The sequence below is a fragment of the Phoca vitulina genome, unplaced genomic scaffold, assembly GCF_004348235.1.
Source record: "Phoca vitulina isolate PV1807 unplaced genomic scaffold, GSC_HSeal_1.0 scaffold1, whole genome shotgun sequence".
NCBI classification, from domain to species: domain Eukaryota; kingdom Metazoa; phylum Chordata; class Mammalia; order Carnivora; family Phocidae; genus Phoca; species Phoca vitulina.
Window position 1 is genome coordinate 65,594,936 of NW_022589704.1, and position 23,422 is coordinate 65,618,357.

General features: G+C 36.6%; 1 protein-coding gene across 6 annotated transcripts in view; it reads left to right on the top strand.

Moving 5' to 3' along the window:
• SCN3A (sodium voltage-gated channel alpha subunit 3) overlaps positions 1-23,422 on the top strand; it is a 115,662-nt gene that overhangs the window by 22,366 nt on the left and 69,874 nt on the right. For all 6 annotated transcript variants that reach the window (XM_032409178.1, XM_032409193.1, XM_032409199.1 and 3 more), the window contains 3 exons: positions 5,579-5,892; positions 11,155-11,273; positions 22,240-22,329. In XM_032409178.1, coding sequence (XP_032265069.1) covers positions 5,629-5,892; positions 11,155-11,273; positions 22,240-22,329 — 473 coding nt within the window. In that variant the 5' untranslated portion in view covers positions 5,579-5,628. The remainder of the gene's footprint in view (positions 1-5,578; positions 5,893-11,154; positions 11,274-22,239; positions 22,330-23,422) is intronic.

Sequence of the window (23,422 nt, forward strand, 5' to 3'; positions counted from 1 at the left end):
GGACAACTGGGGGTTCCTGAGTCCCTTTCAAGGGGGCAGTGAGGTCTAAACTATTTTCCTAATACTAATACCAAGATGACCTTTGCCTTTTTCACTGATAGCGCAGAAGTCGTGGAGTGAAGCAGCTCATGCCTTAGTAGGGAGCAAGGCAGCAGCATCAAAGTGTAGGACGAATCCTTGTTTTCTTCACCACCACATACTTTTAGTAAGAAAAAAGTGCCAGTTCACATAAGAATGTCTTTGATGAAGCAGTAAATATTATTCATTTTATTAAATCTTGACCTAAGGAACATGTGTTTTTAATATTCTGTATGATGAAATTGGAAAAACACATGAAGCATTTCTGCTGCGTGTTGCCGTGCCATGGCTGTCTCAAGGAAAAGCACTTGTGTGACTGTGTGAGTCAGGAGGTGAATAAGCCACTTTTTCTTTTTTTCATGGAACACCATTTTCACTTGAAAGAAGAACTGACAAACTATGGTTATTCAGACTCAGATATTTAGCAGATATTTTCTAAAAAATGAACAAAGAAAAAGCCTGTCACTTCAGGAAAAGCAAATGACAGCATTCGTTGTCAACGTTAAAACTGGAGCTTTCACGTGGAAATCGGAATTTTGGAAAACTTTTACCTGCCGCTGGGAACTAGACAGCCTCCCAATATATTATGACTTTCCTCATGAGATTAATGGTGATATTAACAAACGTGATTTTTGAATGTTAATGAAATTTGTCAAATTTGGGGAAATCTGCAAAACACTGCGCCAATATTTTCCAAATGATCCATGCATGAAGGTACAAAATCCATCCAAAAGGCAAAATCAGTAAAAAGTTCCTGATACAGTTTCAGATTCCACATTGAAACTAATTCAGGAAATTATCATTTGCAGAGTTTTGGTGTGTATCAAAGAATATTCACAAGTGCCTGAAAAGACAAGTAAAATACTCCTTCCTTTTCCAGCTACAGATATATATATATAGGATTTTCTTCATGTACTTCAATCAAAACAACATATCTCAACAGATTGAACTTGGAAGCAGATAAGACACTCTGGCTGTATTCCCTTATGCCAGACAGTAAAGAGATTTGCCCAAATTTAAAATAAATTCCTTCTTCTCAAGCCATTTTTTTAAATTTGTGATAATATAGTTATTTATATTAAAAATATATTTTATATGTAGACATACAAGGGCTTATTATTACTATGTTAATAAAAGTTATAAAATCTTCTAATTTTTAATATGGTAAATATGAATAGATAAGTTCCCCATAAACAAAAGCTCTTTGACATTGTCAGTAATTTTAAGAGTATAAAAGGATCCTGAAACCAAAATCTTTGAAAATCATTGCTCTAGGATCAGCCCACCTGTCTACCCTTCATACTGCCACCATTTTTAAAATCTTCAAATTGATCCTATCACTCCCCATCCATGGCTTCTTAAGTGTGCTGTACAAGACCTTTGGTGATTATATCCTGCCGGTGTTTCAGTCCTTGCTCGTACCACTCCCTTTTGAGCAGGTTGGTCTCTACCCATAATGAATTTCTTAGTTCTTCCCAGGCCCTCCCTGCTTTTCCCCATGCATATACTGTCGCCCAGTCTAACATGTCTCTACTGATGTGTCTTCCTACCAACTTTGTCCCAACTACTGTCACCACAAGGGCTGGTCAAATCCCAACTAGTCTAATAAAACTTCCTCAGGGAAACTTCTTTGAACTTCCCTCCCCATCCTTACCTGGGCAGAACAAACTGCTCCCATTTATGGAGCTCAGACAATAACCAGCTGTATTATAATTATTTATGTCCACATCTCTCACACTGGACTGTCAGCTCCTTAAGAGCAGGGACCATGGGTGTTAATCCAAACACAGAGCTGATACATAGTAGTCCCTCAATAAATATTTCTTGAATAAATGATCCTAATCCTTCCAGGTTTAAAAGTCTGTGGTCCATCTTATAATAGGATTTTTTGAACTACAGTATTTTTATTGATTAACAGAGGGATGCATTTCTTCTACTCACACACATTCACACACACACTTTGGTTTTTAATCAAAGAGATCATCTTCTTAGGTCTTTTTTTTATCTTTTTTGTCCTTGCAAGGACAGTTCTGGAGAAAATTTGGCATATTAAATTTGATATATTTTAATAAATAATAATGCACATATATTCATTAATAATATATATCTCACACCAAAGCATCAGTAGGAATTAATTTTTAAAACTCTGCTCTAATAGGAATATAAAATTATGTAAGAGGTCTATATAATAGGCTCACAAAGAACAAAAAGGAAGAAGAAAAAAAAATTAAAATAGAACTGCCATGGAACTATGAGATGTTTCTAAACAGCAAACCTGCAGGAAAAGCCATGAGAAGCTCCCCTCACTGTGATTTTTAATGTCTCAACCTATCCAAATATTGGGCAAACCTTAGTTCACCTTCGAGGAAAAGCCAAAAGTCTGGAACTGGCCTATCTCCTCAGGATTTAGAGACAATAGTGTGGCAGTTTCAGAGACTTCTTTACTTCTTTTTGACCAAGACTCAAATTCTTTGTTCTAATCCTTGATAAGTGAACAGGAAGGTAAAAAATTATTTCTGTATAAATATGTTTTTATAATTTTGTGATACCTTGTTCCATGTCATCTCAGAGAAATCAAAGTAATCTATACAGATTATTAAAAATATCTCCACTTTAGATATTTTTAACCTAATTTCATTTTAAAACTTAGGAATCAAGAAAGTCCAGTTAAATGAGTATAATTGGTTATTTCTTTAGGGCAAAGTGTTGCCACATATATGGTAAGGTATTTGAATGACACTGAGGTTGAGGAAAGTTAAATGTCATAAGTAAACTGTTAATGACAGGCTCAATATGAACCCAGAACTCAGAATCTGATTGCTGCATGTTTTTCATTCCATTGTTAATAAAGAAACAAAAATTAGTTTAACTACATGCTCAAATACAAAAGTAACCTTTCTTCTCCCGTGAGAAAGCAACCATGTTTCATAGAAATGTCTAAGATAGCTTTGTCATACTGTTTCATTTTCATTTAGCACTTGGTAAGAACCTTATCCATTCAGTTCATGAAAGGTGATGAGAGACAGGCAGATTACACGTCTCTGGGTATCTAAGGCTCGCAGTTAATATGCAAACTCCTTCCACATTCAAAAGTATAAATGTGATTTTTCCATACAGCCTAGTGTTGGGCTACGTGGACATCAAAATGGACATAAAATGGCTAAAAACTTTAATTCTAGTTTGTGCCATTTGCCATGAATTTAGAAGGCACAAAATAAATAGTTGAATTAGAAGGTTTGAGAATATTCTATTTTTATAAAAAAATGAACCGACTTTTTATTTTGTGCCTTCTAAATTCACCCGATGGGAGTACAAACAAAACAAAACAAAAAAACAAAAAATCCCCATCCCACCACAAATCAGAAGTCCTTTTTCAGAGCTAGTGCCAAAAATGGCACAGCTTTTTGACATCTGATATTTTATATTATAACTTACTTATACCTTCATAGTAGCAGAAAATATAACAATGTCATATTACAAATATTAATTCAATGAAAAGACACAGCTATTAAAAATACTTTAGTCATCGGAATAGACCAGGGAACTAGTAATTCAGATATAAACTCAAAAAACATATATAATGATCTACAATCATTTTTAGTCTATATCATTTTTCTTGTGTTGCTGTAAGATCTAGAGTTTCTCATTGTTTGTAAGCTTAGTATATCCATGCACTAAACAGCTAAGAATTATAAAGCCATTTAGGGATAAACTACTATGGAGACCAGAATAAGTGTGGGGGCAGAGATGGGGTGGGTGGTTGGCATAGGGAAAATGTCACAGATGACTTTGATGATTACCCTGATGTCATGGTTGTAGATTGTTCTATAAGAGACTGATGTATTCACTGTATTTTGTTGTTATTGTTTCTATTTTCTATCCTGATTTTTTAAATGTGATTTTTGGCACAATGCAAAATAAAATAACCATTAACTTATGTTTCAAAATACAAGAAAATACAAGAAACCCGGTTTCTTATATTTTTGACAGTTCTGTCGCATTTCTAGCAGAATTTTTTTTACCTTTCCTGGAGAATTGAGCAGGTGTCTGACTTCTTTCCTTTCTAATCCCAGACAGTTGCTTGGCATGTGTGACTACGCCCCTGTACTTTGTACTTCCTAGCCCACTCCTGGAGTTCCATGGTCAGCTGTGGTTCCACCAAGTCAGGGCCTTACTTAAAGGAGAGTGGCTTGAATTTTGAGAATGCCTGAAACCACAACAGAGGAAATAGCTGAAGGAACAAAAGATAATTAGATGATGATAGTTGACACCAACACAGTGCTTACTAATTCCAAAACTATTCTAGACACTTAATGTAAATTAATTCATTTATTCCTTACGATAATCTGGGAGGTCAGTTCTCATAGCATCCCCATTTTATAAATGGAGACTGAAGCACTAAGGGGTTACATTTTGCAAAGTCATACAGCTCATAAATGACAGAGCCAGGGTTAAGAACAGAGAGAGTCTAGCTCCATAGTCCATGCTTCTAACCACTACACCAAATGGAAGACTCAGAAAGAATATGAAAAGTGTCTTGGAATAGTTGAATAACAGCAGACTGGAAAAGGAAATACATTCTGCATTGCCTCAGAAGACGCTTCAGAAGGATCCAGGGTAAAAAGCTAAAAGAAAATAGTTTTGGGGGGCACCTGGGTGGCTCAGTCGGTTAAGCGTCTGCCTTCGGCTCAGGTCATGATCTCAGGGTCCTGGGATGGAGCCCCGCATCGGGCTCCCTGCTCAGCAGGAGTCTGCTGCTCCCTCTCCACTGCCCCTCCCCCTGCTCCTGCTCTCTCTCTCTCTCAAATAAACAAATAAAATCTTTGGATAAAAAAAGAAAAGAAAAGAAAAAAAATAGTTTTGACTTCTCCGTCGCTGCTGATGGTCAGACTGTTTGGAGAACCAATGGTCAATGATGATGATGCCGATAACCAGAACAGTGGTTAGATTAGGCACAACTTCTTTTCCTATTCTGAGATTTTATGAGTCGGGCATATACCACTGTATTTCTTTATTTGGAGAGCTAGTAAGATGTAATAAAAGGAGTGGCAGGGGGAATGACGGGTCCTTAAGTAATTTCACTGACAAGTATTACTGACATCACTCTTTTTACCAAAGTATACTATAATATGTTTTGGCTCAGAGGTCTCAGACCAGACTTTGATAGACTTATAAAATTGATTTATTGAAAATTAGATTGGATAATGATGCTCCCAGGTTAAAATTTGTAGTGCAGCACTAAAATGTTTATATTTTTAAAGTTACTAGATGAATCCCCAAAGGAACATTGTAAAATGTTTTTACTGTGCACTGAGAAAGAAAAGATGTCTATGCATTGAAGAAGAAACCAATTTTTTCACCAAAAATAAAGTAATAGTCATTTATTAATATACTAGCAAAGAAATTACCAGAAGAAACATTAAATGACATCTTGGTTGATTTTCTTAATCCCTCTCACTCACTTGCTTTCCTAACTCTCATGCATTTTTTTTCTTGGTAGGCAATTCTTATGCAAGAAGCTAAACGTAATTAAATGTGCAGGATGAAAAGATGGCACAGGCACTGCTGGTACCCCCGGGGCCTGAAAGCTTCCGCCTTTTTACTAGAGAATCTCTTGCTGCTATCGAAAAACGTGCTGCAGAAGAGAAAGCCAAAAAGCCCAAGAGAGAACAAGACAATGATGACGAGAACAAACCAAAGCCAAATAGTGACTTGGAAGCTGGGAAGAACCTTCCATTTATTTATGGAGACATCCCTCCAGAGATGGTGTCAGAGCCCTTGGAGGACCTGGACCCGTACTATATCAATAAGAAAGTGAGTGTTGATTTTATACTTTCAAAAGTTAAGTTATATTTCCATATTTAAGTCCTTAATTAAACACTAATATACTTTTCTCTGGCTCATATACATACTGTATCGTACGTTTTCTATGGTTAAAGATTTTATACTTTTTATTTCCACTTTTAAACACAGTATAATAAAGAGAAACATTTATAAGAAATCACGTCAAGATTTGGCTACAGTGAAGAGATACGAGAGATAAACAATTTCTTCAATTTCACAGTAACTGAGATAGTCAAAATTAAAATTGACACCTACAAAGCAAAATATCTGTTATCACTGACATGTTTAAGCACACGGTAGACAACAGAAGAACATGCAAAAGAAGATTTATGGGCATATGTGCTTCTTATTTTTTAGTTCTTAACTGGCTTGAAGTTTCCTCACAATAGATTTGTATTCTAAAGGGTAATAATCTTACTTAGCATCCTCCTATAAGAAGATAATACATTGACAAGCACAGTCACACCTACTTATTGTTAAAACATCACTCTGTGAAAAAAATCTCAAGAACAAAAGACAAAAAAACCCTCTTTTCTCTATCTACATATGATTTGAATCAAGTTATGACTATGCCTTCTAATGCTATAGTAACCACATAATTCTGTCAGAATTAACTAGTTTTTTGAAGTTAAACCAGCTGTGAGTTTTATAGTAAATATATATATATATATATTTAATGGATGATAGATTCTGCATCATCTAATTGGGTATTTTGGCATTTTATAACCACAATTTATATTTCACATTCATAAGCATAAAAACAGGTCTATGTAGAAACTAAAAATAAATAAATCTCACCATGAATTGATGGTATGTAGTTTAAAGAAGATATTGAATACCTTTATTAATCAGACCCAGTCCTTTTACAAAGAATGGTTAAGGAAATTGCATTCTCTAAGCAGTGCGCAATTTAATCTTACAAGATCTATGAGGGGTAAAGAACCTGACAGTTAACCATCCAGAGGTGGAACCAGCCCTACTGCCCTAAAGGAGGGCTTCTCAAACTTGCATGTGTATACACATCACTTACGGATCTTGTTAAGATACAGATTCAGATTCCAGACGTCTGGGTGGGGCTAGAGATCCTGCATCTCTAACAAGTCCTCGAGCAAGACTCCTGCTGCTATAATACACGGGCCACACTTGGAATAGCAAGCTTTAAAATGCTTTCTAGAAGGCATAAAACCAATTTAAATAGTTAAACAGGCCCTTTCTTTTTCCTTTGAAACTAGTGTCACGAAGGTGGCACTTAATACAGATTCACATATTTTTAAAAATAATTTATTCCAGTACTCCACTATAGAAGTGATAAGGAAAAATATGAAATTTAGTTACTGTATTATTACACATGATGATGACAGTGAGACATCCCCCAAGAAACTAGAATAAAATTCTCCTTAAAATTACTGATTCAAAGTACATATTTGCAAAGATGTCTTTAAGAGACAGGTGTATGCTTACTCTGACATGCTTAGAAATATTAGCTACTTAAAGAAAGGAAGTATCCTTAAGAAAGGAAATTGGTAAGATTAAGGGGTGGGGAGAATAACAGAGACAAACACCAGCATTTTCCAAGGGAAACAGATCTTTAGTAGTAGCCCTGAAAGCATTTTCCTCCGCAAATCAAGGCCATTTCATTGGAGAGGGGCTACACTGGGCTACCTAACAGAGATGTCATTAAACATTGTGCAGCATTTGATTAGGTCGGCTTCTTTGGACTCCACCCTCAGCAAAGAACCGTATTATAATTTGTCCCCCCACAGATCTGCTTGAAAGGAAAGAATATGCTGGTTTTGCCACTGCAATTATTTCAGTCCATGTGACAGTAATACATCTCGTTGTAAATAAGTAGATTGGCATTCTGATTTTGTATGTCAGGCTTTCAGGCTTGGTTAATGTGAGTCTGCTGCTAAGAAACAGACTTGTTCTTTGTGTGGTAGCAAAGTCATTTTTTATCACCTCCCTGTCTGAGAACCAGACTTGGACCTTGATTTATTCCTAGTGGCCATGGTCCATCTTGGGAGACATCTAGACTATTTACTTTTTACTGTTGGCGCACTGCTTTTCTTTATGAAGTATCTATAAACATGAAGACTGATGTGCTACTGAAGAAAAAGGTAGTTTGTGATTGTTAGGATTGAAGGAGCTAACCTAAGAAGCTATTGGAAAAGTTCTGGAATTTAAAAACATGGTATGAAGTTTATGTTAATTATATGAATAATGCAGGCGAAAGGCGCTTCAAAACTGTAAAGCATTATGTAACAGTTTGCTGCCATTCATTATGATATACTTTACATAATTTAATCAGATAATCAGATGAGCCACATCACAATGTATTTCAATGGTGTTTAAATTGACCAGGTAATAACTGAAGAATAGTGACAGTGATAATCATAATAGCTAACGTTTGTTGTGCTCCTACTTTGTCGGGCACTGTTTCAGTGCTTTAAGTGGCATAATTCATTTAATATTCCAAGAACCAGTCAAGCAGGTACTATGTTAGCCTCGTTTTACACATGGGGATGTCAAACCCAGAGAGGTTAGGTAACCTGCCCAAGTCACACACCATAAGTGGTAAATTCAGGGATTGAACCCAGGCAGTCAGAGCTCTTATGCACTAAGCAAAACTATATCTGGCATTTATTAATAAAATAAAACATTAAAAAATTGGTTGTATACTTTTTTGAATTCTCTGCTTAATATGATCCTATTCTGAGATGTGAATCTTACCCTTGCCTTGAGTAGTAAAAATTTTAGTGAACCTATAAGATGTATATTTATCTGGGAAAAAGCAAGTAGCATTCCAGAGTGAACCACAACTAGTCTGCCATACTTTCAGCTATAACTTTCATCACCTTAGTATCAATATGTAGTAATTTTTTTAAGCCACATCATTATTTATCATTACTTGGAGACCAGATTTTGGAGTTGACACTATTTATCCCTCCTCCAATTATCTGTCACTCTCTCCAACAATTTTCAGTTTAGGTACATCTCTCAATAACCTCAGAGTCCCAAATTTCAAGTGTTTTCCTTCTTATTCTTTCACTGTAAGGATATTAGTATTTTATTCCTCATTTCTCAGAACTCAATGTTTTGTGTTCAGTGGTGTTCCCCAGAAATAAACTGAAATTATGTTCTTAAGGCCTGCTGTATTCCAGAACCTGCAAATTCAATGATTATGCCCTTGGCATGTCATTTTTAATCCCATTAGTTCCAAGAAGGCTAATCTTTTGGGAGAGCAGAGGATTCCATGTTTAAAGGGACAGTTAATTCCTGTCACGCTGTTTTTGGAGATTTTTGAAAATAAATTCCTCTCCTAATGTTACAAGTGGTAACTGCTTTTTCAGGGAAATTGCCTTACAAAAGCATGAGTAAATGCACTTTAAATTATTGTGAACTTTACGTCATTGAATGCCTAAATGGATCTAGACTGTTTGTAATATTAAATGATCTAATCCTGTGAATTCAAGAAAATCCTTTAATGCATTTGTGCTTCAAGGGCAGTTTTCCCAATATCCACTGCCCCTTATGGATGATCTCAATGCTAGTAAAAATGTTTACTTGCCCTCCTTATAGAATTGTTCAAATTTATAGATTGCAGTTCATGGAAAATGGTTGGTTAGGTAATGCTTGGCTCCATGGTCTTGAATACGAAAGGGCAATGTACGGAGAAATTGTTTTCTCTGTCCTTTATACTCAAAATATAAATATTTCTGTCTACCTATTCAAACATTACCATGTTGTCAGTGAACATGATTGTATGGGATACAGCCCTTAGTTTAAGAGTAAAAACATACTATTAAGCAAATGGATATATTGATGTCTTAAAGGTAAATGGCATCTTAAAGGTAAGCCTGCACTTAATTAAAACAGTATTTATTTACAAACCACACTATTAAATACTGTGAAAAAAAAATGGAGAAAAAGTAGATTATAGGCTTTTATGCTCAATAGTTTATAACAACTTCTAACCTAGTCTTCAGTGGAATGAACCCTACATGTAAATTGCTACTTGACTGTAATTACAAGCAACATGCCAATGTGTGCAAATTAATACACTAAGACTTACTGGTAAAGGGAAACAATTAGGGAGTGAGCAGAAGGCAGTGATTTATCTGGAAAGACATGATGGAGGAGGTGATTTTGATAGCTGAGGACATTTTCCGAGAGTAGGGCTTTTCAGCCCTGGCTGCATATTAGAATTACCTAAGGAAATTTTTAAAATAATACCCATGTCTGTGCCCATCCTCCAGAAATTCTGATTCAATTGGTTTTGAGTAGGACCTAAATATTGGCAATTTTAAAATCACCTCAAGAGATTCTAATATGCAGAGAGGACTAATAACCTTTGATATAATAGTTGGTGGGACTTCATTGTCAGGCCTGTTATGGACCTGAAATGGGGGGAATTTATATTAGATGACCTCTCAGGTACCTCCTTCCTCTAGGATTTTATGACACATTTTCAGAATCAGAGGGGGAAGCTGACGGGTTATGAGTGGAATTGACAAGTGGACTGAATTGGTTGGAGCAGAGATGCCTTAGTGAGAAAAACTAAAAGATGATCCTAGAGAGATGTGGTGGGTAATCACCGGGTAGCATGGCTTAAATGCTAAATTGATGATTATAGGTTTCAAGTCATAGAATTTTAGCCACAAAATGCCCTTTGAAATGATGTATTTAATCCTAATTCTCAATGCAGCTGTCCCTTCTCAGTATTACCAACAGATCTATAGAATCAGCAAAACCAGATTATTCAGCCTGTTTGAACATTTTAAAGTAGGACAACTACCATAGGGAAAATAGACTTCATAAACTTTAGAGTTCAAAGACTTGAAATAATTAAAATTAAAAAAGATTATTTTAGTAGCAATATGTACAGAATAATATGAAAAAGTTACCAAAGCTGGAGACAGATGGTAAGCTTTAAATAAAATTGGAGTCTGTAAAGTTACAATTTGATAAAAAATTTTGTGTAGGATCATCAGTTTGTATCAGAAAGTTGAAACTCTAGAGACAAATTAGATAATAGTAAATCATATGTTTATTTGTAGCTATATGTTAATTTAGGGGAGAAACATCTAACATGTTTATAGTTACAATATACCAACTTGTTTAAACAAACAAGTTTGAATAAACAAATCAGGTAAAAAGTTCTTCATGTGTTTAAGCTCTTCAAGTAAGCCACATGTCTAATCTAGTAATTTTTTTTCATATTTTCTTTTCCAGACTTTTATAGTATTGAATAAAGGGAAGGCAATTTTCCGATTCAGTGCCACCTCTGCCTTGTATATTTTAACTCCGCTAAACCCTGTTAGGAAAATTGCTATTAAGATTTTGGTACATTCATATCCTTTTCATGTGACTGAATGCTGGTACTTGATTTTATAGAAAATGTCATTCTTCTATATATATTTTTGTATATTTATATTTTACATATATTGTTTTATATATTATATATAATTTCTTTGAGATTAATGGTGACATTATTTAATCTGTTCTCATTGATTTTTCTGCCATTCATAAAAATATTAGTATAGAATGACTATTATGATTCTAGAAGTAAAAATGAACTATGTTAGTGAACGTGTAAATGAAACATACTGTGTAGAAGGAAAAACAAATCTACTTCACACTTTTATTATCCTCTAGACCATACGTAACTATTGCTAAAGAAATGAAGTCTATTGTGGTTAGTATTATTATCTATGTTACCAAATGTTCACACTTTTATGCCTTAATTGGTTCTATATCTTCAGCACATGGGTCTGTTCTTCCTTCCTTCCTTTACTATTTTTTAAACTATATATGTGCCTATATATCTGATAATATATATTCAAAAATCACTGAACTTAAGACTACTTCCAATGATAGTCAAAAACCATACAAAGACAGAATGGGTGTGGATTTCAAGAAAATTCTCCAATAAGTAATGATAAAATAGAAAGGTATTCAGAGGCTGTGTTTAACAATGGGCATTTTTTTTGTTTTTATTTAAATTCCTATTAATTTAACATAAAGTGTAATATTAGTATCAAGTGTAAAATTTAGTGATTCAACACTTCCATACAACACCCAGTGCTCATCACAAATGCACTCCTTAATCCATCTCCCACCCACCTCCCCTCTGGTAACCATTAGTTTGTTCTCTGTAGGTAAGAGTCTATTTCTTGGTTTGCCTCTTTTTCCTCCTATGATCGTTTGTTTTGTTTCTTAAATTCCACATGAGTGAAATCATATGGTATTTGTTCTTCTCTGACTTATTTCACTTAGCATTATATCCTCTAGCTCCATCCATGTTGTTGCAAATGGCAAGATTTCAATCTTTTTTATGGCTGAGTAATATTCCTGTGTGTGTGTGTGTGTGTGTGTGTGTGTGTGTGTGTGTACACACCACATCTTCTTTATTCATTCATCAGTTGATGGACATTTGGGCTCTTTCCATAATTTGACTATTGTAGATAATGCTGTTATAAACATTGGGGTGCACGTATCCCTTTGAATTAGTATTTTTGTATTCTTTGGATAAATACCTAGTAGTACAATTGCTGAATTGTAGGTTAGTCCTATTTTTAACCTTTTGAGGCGCCTCCATATTGTCTTTCAGAGCAGCTGTACCAGTTTGCATTCCCACCAACAGTGTAAAAGGGTTCCCCTTTCTCCACATCCTTGCCAACACCATTTGTTTCTTGTGAGATGTTATCATTTTTTTCTTTTTCAGATTTTTATTTAAATTCTAGTTAGTTAACATATAGTGTAATACTGGTTTCAGGAGTAGAATTTAGGGATTCATCACTTACATATAACACCCAGTGCTCAACACAAGTGCCCTCCTTAATACCCATCACCCATCTAGCCCATTCTCCACCCACCTCCCTTCCATCAATCCTATAGTTAAGAGTCTCTTATGGTTTCCTTCCCTCTTTTTTTCCCCCTTCCCCTATGTTCATCTGTCTTGTTTCTTAAGTTCCACATATGAGTGAAATCATATGGTTATTTGTCTTTCTCTTATTTTGGTTAGCATAATACACCCTAGCTCCATCCACACCATTGCAAATGGCAAGATTTCTTTCTTTTGATGGCTGAGTAATATTCCAGTGTGTGTGTGTGTGTGTTTGTGTGTGTGTACCTACCAATCTTCTTTATCCATTCATCAGTTGACGGACATTTGGGTTCTTTCCATAATTTGGTTACTGTTGATAATGCTGCTATAAACATAGGGTGCATGTGCTCCTTTGAATCAGTTTTTTTTTTTTCCTTTGGGTAAATACCTAGTAGGGCAACTACTGGGTCATAGGGTAGTTCCAGTTGTAACTTTTTGAGGAACCTCCATACTGTTTTCCAGAGTGGCTACCCCAGTTTGCATTCTCATCAAGAGTGTAAGAGGGTTCCCCTTTCTCCACATCCTCAACAACAACTGTTGTTTCCTGTGTTGTTAATTTTAGCCATTCTGACAGGTGTGAGGTGATATCTCATTGTAGTTGATTTGTTTTTCCTTGATGATGAGTGATGTCAAACATATTTTCATGTGTCTGTTGGCCATCTGTATGTCTTCTTTGGAAAAATGTCTATTCATATCTTCTGTCCATTTTTAATTGGATTATTTGTTTTTTAGGTGTTGAGTTTTGTAAGTTCTTTATACACTTTTTTCTTTGTGTTTGTTTTTTAAGTATGTTATGTTAGTCACCATACATCATTAGTTTTTGATATAGTATTCCATGATTCATTGTTTGCATATAACACCCAGTGCTCCATTCAGTACATGCCCTCTTTAATACCCATCACCAGGCTAACCCATCCACCCACCCCCCTCCCCTCTAGAACCCTCAGTTTGTTTCTCAGAGTCCATAGTCTCTCATGGCTCATCTCCCTCTCCGATTTCCCCCCCTTCATTTTTCCCTTCCTACTATCTTCTTTTTTTTTTTTAACATATAATGTATTATTTGTTTCTGTGAGGTGTACCTCTTTACATTTTAGATACTAATCCTTTATTAGATATGTCATTTGCAAATAATCTCCCATTCTGTAGGTTGCCTTTTAGTTTTGTTGATTGTTTCCTTTGCTGTGCAAAAGCTTTTTGTTTTGATAAAGACCCAATAGTTTATTATTGCTTTTGTTTCCCTTGCTTCAGGAGACATTATCTAGTAAGAAGTTGCTATGGCTGATGTCAAGGAGATTACTGCCTGTGTTCTCCTCTAGATTGTAATGGTATCCTGTCTCACATTTAGGTCTTTAATCAAGAATGGGAATTTTATACAGATAGATTAAAAAAAGCCTTAGGGGGGCAGAGCAAGATGGCGGAGGAGTAGGAGACCTGGATTTCGTCTGGTCTCAGGAATTCAGCTGGATAGGGATCAAACCATTCTGAACACCTACAAACTCAACAGGAGATCGAAGAAAAGAATAGCAACAACTCTCTGAACAGAAAAGCAACCACTTTCTGGAAGGTAGGACGTGCAGAGAAGGGAATCCAAGGCGATATTCGGGAGGATGGACGGTGGAGGAAGGGGCCTCCGTCGGCTGCTTCTGGCAAGTGACAGAGCCGCGGAGCACAAAATCGGAACTTTTAGAAGTCTGCTCCACTGAGGGATGTCGCTCCGGTGGCTAAGCGGGGGGTGGAACCCTCACGGGACAGTGTGGTCTCAGGACCCTCGGGGTCACAGAAAGACCGGGGGTGCCTGAGTGCGGCAGAGGTCCCAGGTATCGGAGCGGGGAAGCCAGCTGCAGAGACGGAGCCAAGGAGTGGGCTCTCAGCTCGGGGTTGCCATAAACCGTGATCCACGGCACAGTCAGGCCACTGCTCTTCCAGCAGGGACCCAACAAGCGGCAGATCTGGGGAGACTCCCCTTCCTCCCCTGAGAGGAGCAGCACGGGAGCGCACCGCAGGGATCTGCTGGGTTTGGAGACTCCACACGGGGTCGGGTGCCAGAGATAGAAACGCTCGGTCACAGGCCGGGTGAGCACGGAGTGTGGCCAGACATCGGGGAGACGGGAGTGACTGACTGCTTTTCTCTAGGGGCGCACTGAGGAGCGGAGCCCCGAGTTCTTGGCTCCTCCAGGGCGGAGATTGGGAGGCTGCCATTTTCACTCTCAGCCTCCAAAGCTGTACGGAAAACTTGCAGGGAACAAAAGCTCCCGAGAGCAAACCCAAGCAGATTACTTAGCCAGGCCCACAGCAAGGTCGGGGCAGTTCCCCCTCCGGCAAAGACATTTAGGAACCACGGCAACAGGCCCCTCCCCCAGAAGATCAGCAAGAACAGCCAGCCAAGACCAAGTTTACCCATCAATGAGAACGGCAGAACTCTAGCACTAGGGGAATACAGCACACAGAATTCATGGCTTTTTTCCCATGATTCTTTAGTCTTCCAAAGTTAATTTTTTTTTAACTTTTTTTTTTTGAATTTTTCTTTTTCCCTTTTCAACCAACATCTTATCAATCCCTTTTTTAAAAAACATTTTTATTTTTCATTTTTAGAGTCATATTCCATCCCTTCATAGTAGTTACCCTTATTTTTGGCATATATATATAAGTTGTTCTCTCTTTAAAATTTTGAGATAGTTTCTTCTAACAGATCAAAATATACCCTAAATCTCTAGTGTATCGTTTTGTTCTACTCTCCTGCCTGATCACATTCTCTCCTTTTTTTTTTAAATCCTCTTCTTTCTTTTTTCAAACAACTTCTTATCAATTCCTTTCATAAAATTTTTTATAATTTTCATCTTTACAGTCATATTCCATCCCTTCATTATATCAACCCTTATTTTTGTACATATATAAGTTTTTCTTTCTTTAAAACTTTGGGAGGCACTTTCTTCTAACAGACCAAAATACACCCAAAATCTAGTGTGTGGCACTAATCTATGCACCAGCCTGATTGTATTTGATCATATTCTGGTTTTTTTTGTCTTGTTCATTTTTGCTTCTTTTTATCTTTTCCTTTTCCTTTTTTTTTTTTTCCTTCTTTTTTCTTTCTTTCCCTTTCTTTTCCCCCAGCTTCAGGTCTTTTCTGATTGTTTAGGGTATATTTTCTGGGGACGTTGTTACCCTGTTAGCATTTTGTTCTCTCATTAATCTATTCTCCTCTGGACAAAATGACAAGAGGGAAAAAATCACCTCAACAAAAAGAACAAGAGGTAGTACTGACTGCCAGGGACCTACTCAATACGGACATTAGTATGATGTCGGATCTAGAGTTCAGAATCATCACTTTAAAGATACTAGCTGGGATTGAAAAAAGCATGGAAGTTATTAGAGAAACCCTTTCTGGAGAAATAAAAGAACTAAAATCTAACCAAGTCAAAATCAAAAAGGCTATTAATGAGGTGCAATCAAAAATGGGGGCGCTAACTGCTAGGATAAATGAGGCAGAAGAGAGAATCAGTGAGATAGAAGACCAAATGATGGAAAATAAAGAAGCTGAGAAAAAGAGAGATAAACAACTACTGGATCACGAGGGCAGAATTCGAGAGAGAAGCAATACCATAAGACGAAACAACATTAGAATAATTGGGATCCCAGAAGAAGAAGAAAGAGAGAGAGGGGCAGAAGGTATATTGGAGCAAACTATAGCAGAGAACTTCCCAAATTTGGGGAAAGAAACAGGCATCAAAATCCAGGAAGCACAGAGGACCCCTCTCAAAATCAATAAAAATAGGTCAACACCCTGACATCTAATAGTAAAACTTACAAGTCTCAGAGACAAAGAGAAAATCCTGAAACAGCTTGGGAGAAGAGATATGTAACCTACAATGGTAGAAACATTACATTGGCAACAGACCTATCCACAGAGACCTGGCAGGCCAGAAAGGACTGGCATGATATATTCAGAGCACTAAATGAGAAAAATAGGCAGCCAAGAATACTATATCCAGCTAGGCTGTCATTGAAAATAGGAGAGATAAAAAGCTTCCAGGACAAACAAAAACTAAAGGAATTTGCAAACACGAAACCAGCCCTACAAGAAATATTGAAAGGGGTCCTCTAAGCAAAGAGAGAGCCTAAAAGTAACATAGACCAGAAAGGAACACAGACAATATACAGTAACAGTCACCTTACAGGCAATACAATGGCACTAAATTCATGTCTTTCAATAGTTACCCTGAATGTAAATGGGCTAAATGCCCCAATCAAAAGACACAGGCTATCAGATTGGATTAAAAAACAAGACCCATCAATATGCTGTCTGCAAGAGACTCATTTTAGACCCACAGACACCTCCAGATTGAAAGTGAGGGGGTGGAAAACCATTTACCATGCTAATGGACACCAAAAGAAAGCTTGGTGGCTTTCCAAGCTTTCCAAAAGAAAGCTTGGTGGCTTTCCAAAAGGGGTGGCGATCCTTATATCAGACAAATTAGATTTTAAACCAAAGACTATAATAACAGATGAGGAAGGACACTATATCCTACTTAAAGGGTCTATCCAACAAGAAGATCTAACAATTGTAAATATCTATGAACCTAACATGGGAGCAGCCAATTATATAAGGCAATTAATAACAAAAGCAAAGAAACACATCGACAACAATACAATAATAGTGGGGGACTTTAACAACCCCCTTATTGAAATGGAGATCATCTAAGGAAAAGATCAACAAGGAAATAAAGACTTTAAATGACACACTGGACCAAACGGACTTCACAGACATATTCAGAACATTCCATCCCAAAGCAACGGAATACACATTCTTCTCTAGTGCCCATGGAACATTCTCCAGAATAGATCACATCCTAGGTCACAAATCAGGTCTCAACTGGTACCAAAAGATTGGGATCATTCCCTGCATATTTTCAGACGACAGTGATTTGAAACTAGAACTCAATCACAAGAGGAAAGTCGGAAAGAACTCAAATACATGGAGGCTAAAGAGCATCCCACTAAAGAATGAATGGGTCAACCAGGAAATTAAAGAAGAATTAAAAAATTCATGGAAACAAATGAAAATGAAAACACAACTGTTCAAAATCTTTGGGATGCAGCAAAGGCAGTCCTAAGAGGAAAGTATATAGCAATACAAGCCTTTCTCAAGAAACAAGAAAGGTCTCAAGTACACAACCTAACCCTACAACTAAAGGAGCTGGAGAAAGAACAGCAAATAAAGCCTAAACCCAGCAGGAGAAGAGAAATAATAAAAATCAGAGCAGAAATCAATGAAATAGAAACCGAAAGAACAGTAGAACAGATCAACGAAACTAGGAGCTGGTTCTTTGAAAGAATTAACAAGATTGATAAACCCCTGGCCAGACTTATCAAAAAGAGAAGAGAAATGACCCAAATCAACAAAATCATGAATGAAAGAGGAGAGATCACAACCAACACCAAAGAAATACAAACAATTATAAGAACATATTATGAGCAACTATATGGCAGCAAATTAGATAACCTGGAAGAAATGGATGCATTCCTAGAGATGTATCAACTACCAAAACTGAACCAGGAAGAAACAGAAAACCTGAACAGACCTATAACCACTAAGGAAATTGAAGCAGTCATCAAAAATCTCCCAAGAAACAAAAGCCCAGGGCCAGATGGCTTCCCAGGGGAATTCTACCAAACATTTCAAGAAGAATTAATACCTATTCCTCTGAAACTGTTCCAAAAAATAGAAATGGAAGGAAAACTTCCAAACTTGTTTTATGAGGCCACCATTACCTTGATCCCAAAACCAAACAAAGACCCCAACAAAAAGGAGGATTACAGACCAATATCCTTGATGAACATGGATGCAAAAATTCTCACCAAAATACTAGCCAATAGGATCCAACAGTACATTAAAAGGATTATTCACCACGACAAAGTGGGATTTATCCCTGGGCTGCAAGTTTGGTTCAACATCTGCAAATCAATCAACGTGACACAATACATTAATAAAAGAAAGAACAAGAATCATATGATCTTTTCAATAGATGCAGAAAAAGCATTTGACAAAGTACAGCATTCTTTCTTGATCAAAACTCTTCAGAGTATAGGGATAGAGGGTACATACCTCAATATCATAAAAGCCATCTATGAAAAACCTACAGCGAATATCATTCTCAATGGGGAAAAACTGAGAGCTTTCCCCTTAAGGTCAGGAACGCAGCAGGGATGTCCACTATCACCACTGCTATTCAACATAGTATTAGAAGTCCTAGCCACAGCAATCAGACAACAAAAAGAAATCAAAGGCATCCAAATCGGCAAAGAAGAAGTCAAACTCTCACTCTTTGCAGATGATATGATACTTTATGTGGAAAACCCAAAAGACTCCACCCCAAAACTGCTAGAACTCATACAGGAATTCAGTAAAGTGGCAGGATATAAAATCAATGCACAAAAATCAGTGGCATTCCTATACACCAACAACAAGACAGAAGAAAGAGAAATTAAGGAGTTGATCCCATTTACAATTGCACCCAAAACCACAAGAGACCTAGGAATAAATCTAACCAAAGAAGCAAAGGATCTGTTTACTCAGAAAACTATAAAATACTCATGAAAGAAATTGAGGAAGACACAAAGAAATGGAAAAACATTCCATGCTCATGGATTGGAAGAACAAATATTGTGAAGATGTCAATGCTACCTAGAGCAATCTATACATTCAATGCAATCCCCATCAAAATACCATCCACTTTTTACAAAGAAATGGAACAAATAATCGTAAAATTTGTATGGAACCAGAAAAGACCCCAAATAGCCAGAGGAATGTTAGAAAAGCAAAGCTGGTGGCATCACAATTCCGGACTTCAAGCTCTATTACAAAGCTGTCATCATCAAGACAGTATGGTACTGGCACAAAAACAGACACATAGATCAGTGGAACAGAATAGAGAGCCCAGAAATGGACCCTTAGCTCTATGGTCAACTAATCTTTGACAAAGCAGGAAAGAATGTCCAATGGAAAAAAGTCTCTTCAACAAATGGTGTTGGGAAAATTGGACAGCCACATGGAGAAGAATGAAACTGGACCATTTCCTTACACCACACACAAAAATAGACTCAAAATGGTTGAAAGACCTAAATGTGAGACAGGAGTCCATCAAAATCCTAAGGAGAACACAGGCAGCAACTTCTTGGACCTTAGCTGCAGCAACTTCTTCCTAGAAACATCGCCAAAGGCAAGGGAAGCAAGGGCAAAAATGAACTATTAAGACTTCATCAAGATAAAAAGCTTTTGCACAGCAAAAGAAATAGTCAACAAAACCAAAAGACAACTGACAGAATGGGAGAAGATATTTGCAAATGACATATCAGATAAAGGGCTAGTATCCAAAATCTATAAAGAACTTATCAAACTCAACACCCAAAGAACAAATAATCCAATTAAGAAATGGGCAAAGACATGAACAGACATTTTTCCAAAGAAGACATCCAAATGGCCAACAGACACATGAAAAAGTGCTCAACATAATTCCGCATCAGGGAAATCCAAATCAAAACCTCAGTGAGATACCACCTCACACCAGTCAGAATGGCTAAAATTAACAAGTCAGGAAATGACAGATGTTGGCAAGGATGCGGAGAAAGGGGAACCCTCCTACGCTCTTGGTGGGAATGCAAGCTGGTGCAGCCACTCTGGAAAACAGTATGGAGGTTCCTCAAAAAGTTGAAAATAGAGCTGCCCTACGACCCAGCAATTGCACTACTGGGTATTTACCCCAAAGATACAAATGTAGTCATCCGAAGGGGTACGTGCATCCCAATGTTTATAGCAGCAATGTCCACAATAGCCAAACTGTGGAAAGAGCCAAGATGTCCATCGACAGATGAATGGATAAAGAAGAGGTGGTATATATATACAATGAAATATTATGCAGCCATCAAAAGGAATGAGATCTTGCCATTTGCAATGACGTGGATGGAACTGGAGGGTGTTATGCTGAACGAAATAAGTCAATCAGAGAAAGACGTGTATCATATGACCTCACTGATATGAGGAATTCTTAATCTCAGGAAACAAACTGAGGGTTGCTGGAGTGGGGGGTGGGGTGGGAGGGATGGGGTGACTGGGTGATGGACACTGGGGAGGGTATGTGTTCTGGTAAGCGCTGTGAATTGTGCAGGACTGTTGAATCTCAGATCTGTACCTCTGAAACAAATAATGCAATATATGTTAAGAAAAAAAGAAAAAAGAAGATAGCAGGAGGGGAAGAATGAAGGGGGCAAATCGGAGGGGGAGATGAACCATTAGAGATGATGGACTCTGAAAAACAAACTGAGGGTTCTAGAGGGGAGGGGGGTGGGAGGATGGGTTAGCCTGGTGATGGGTATTAAAGAGGGCACTTTCTGCATGGAGCACTGGGTGTTATGCACAATGAATCATGGAACACTACATCAAAAACTTATGATGTAATGTATGGTGATTAACATAACAATAAAAAAATTTTTTAAAAGCCTTATAAAAACTAAAAGAGAGAAAAAAGACTGGTTAACCTAGAGTTACAGCAAATAGCACTGAACTTTTTGAGGTTCATTTGAATTCTTTTCATTCTATGGTTTGATATTAGCAAACATTTATATTTTTAAATAAAAGATTCACCCCAAAATAATCATAATCTTCCTTAGAATGAAGTCTGATTGAGATCCTAAGAGAACTTAACTACGGCAAATTCTCAGGAAGTTTACAAAATAGCATTTATATGTTAGGTATGGTGTGGACTAGGTACAGAAGGATATCTAGATGGCTCACTAAGTTCCCCCACAGTCTAAAGTAAAAATAAAAAGTTAGAAAACAATATTAACTTATCAGCAAAAAATTCTCTCTCCCTTTACTCTTCTTTTATCAACACTAAAAGAATGAGTCACATCACAATAAGACTATTAAGAGTACCTAATTACAGTAGAATTCTCAGTCAATGTAATCCTTAAATATACTGAGGTATACATTCTCAGGGTTTTTAAATTGTATTCATTAACGTTTTGTCAGCCAATGCTGATTTTAAATCATATCTGAAGTACAACTTCAGATATAATTACATTTATATTTTTTACAATTTACACTTATATTGTGAACTTACTAAAGAATGGTCATTTCCCCTTGCAGTGTTATTTCACATAACTGATTGGAATGCAAAATTCCCACTGCTTAAAATAGAGATCCCTTTCCATTAAATTCAGTTCTGTGGAATTTTACATTTCATGTAAAATGAAAAAGAGCAGACCAAGAACATATGACAGGCTTTGAAGTTTCTTATTACTTTTGCCATTGTTTTAAAACAAATAAGTAAAACAAATTTCACAAGTAACGTTGATGATTTTTTTTTTTTTTTGGCATTGGATTGTTTGTAAGGCCATGATAATATACTAGCATTTATTCCTTAACTATAATCTACTTTATTCAGCATGCTTATCATGTGCACTATTTTGACCAACTGCGTATTTATGACCTTGAGTAACCCTCCAGACTGGACGAAGAATGTAGAGTAAGTAGGAATGACTTCTTTGAATGAGAAATGCACACTCAAATTCTCTAGCAATCGCCTTATGGTTATGGTCTGACAAGTTTTATACTTTTTGGAGTCAGGCTAAAAACTTCTAAGAAAAAGTTATTTCCATAACATGAAAGAAGATAAGGGAAGTTCTTTGGGGGAGTTTCTCTTCTATGAGGTAAGTATTCTTTCCAACAAATTCATGATAGTATCTGTTTAAGAAAGGTTATAAATAGTATATACACTAGCTGGTAAACTAAACCAATCATGTAGCATAAAAGTTAAGATTCAATCATAGTTATGCATTTTAGATAAAAAAAAAAACAATGACCATTTTGTGCACCTGGGTGCCTTAGTTGGTTAAGCACCTGGCTCTTAATTTCGTCTCAGGTCATGATCTCAGAGAGCCTATGCTCTGAGCTCAGCAAGAAGTCTGCTTGAGGATTCTCTCTCTCTCAAATAAATAAATAAATCTTAAAAAAAAACCAAAAAAACAATGACCATTTGAGTAATGTGATGAATAAAATTATTTTATTCTAGTATATTACCATTATTGTTATATTCTCATAAAACAGATTTAGGTGTTTAGCACAATATTATTATATTAGGTATTTTGGTTATATGTTATATCATTATATTCAGGAAAACACATTTAGGTGTTTAAATAACTTAGATATTTAGCTATATTTAGATATGTAGTTTATTTAGACACAGCATGTGTGCTAAAACACAACAGATGTGTTCCATAAAAGAAATAAAACCTCTCTACAAAATCATAGCTCAAAAAATAACAGGGCTTAAGGGGAAAACATGATTAAGAGCAGATCACTCAAAACTTATGAAACTTTGTAATCAGAACACTAATAAAAACCGTAACAATCCCAATAAAAAGATACTGGCCTAGTTAAAGCTCTACAGACATTTGTGCCTAAAATCACAGCCAGAGACTCCTTTGGAGTCTCAGACTCCTGGCCTTGCTTGTCCTTTCTCGCTTAAGATGAAGACCTGGGGACATTTCTATCATTCATCAAAATAATACACTTATTTATTATTTTAACACAAAGGAAACGGTCTAAGCACAATAGTT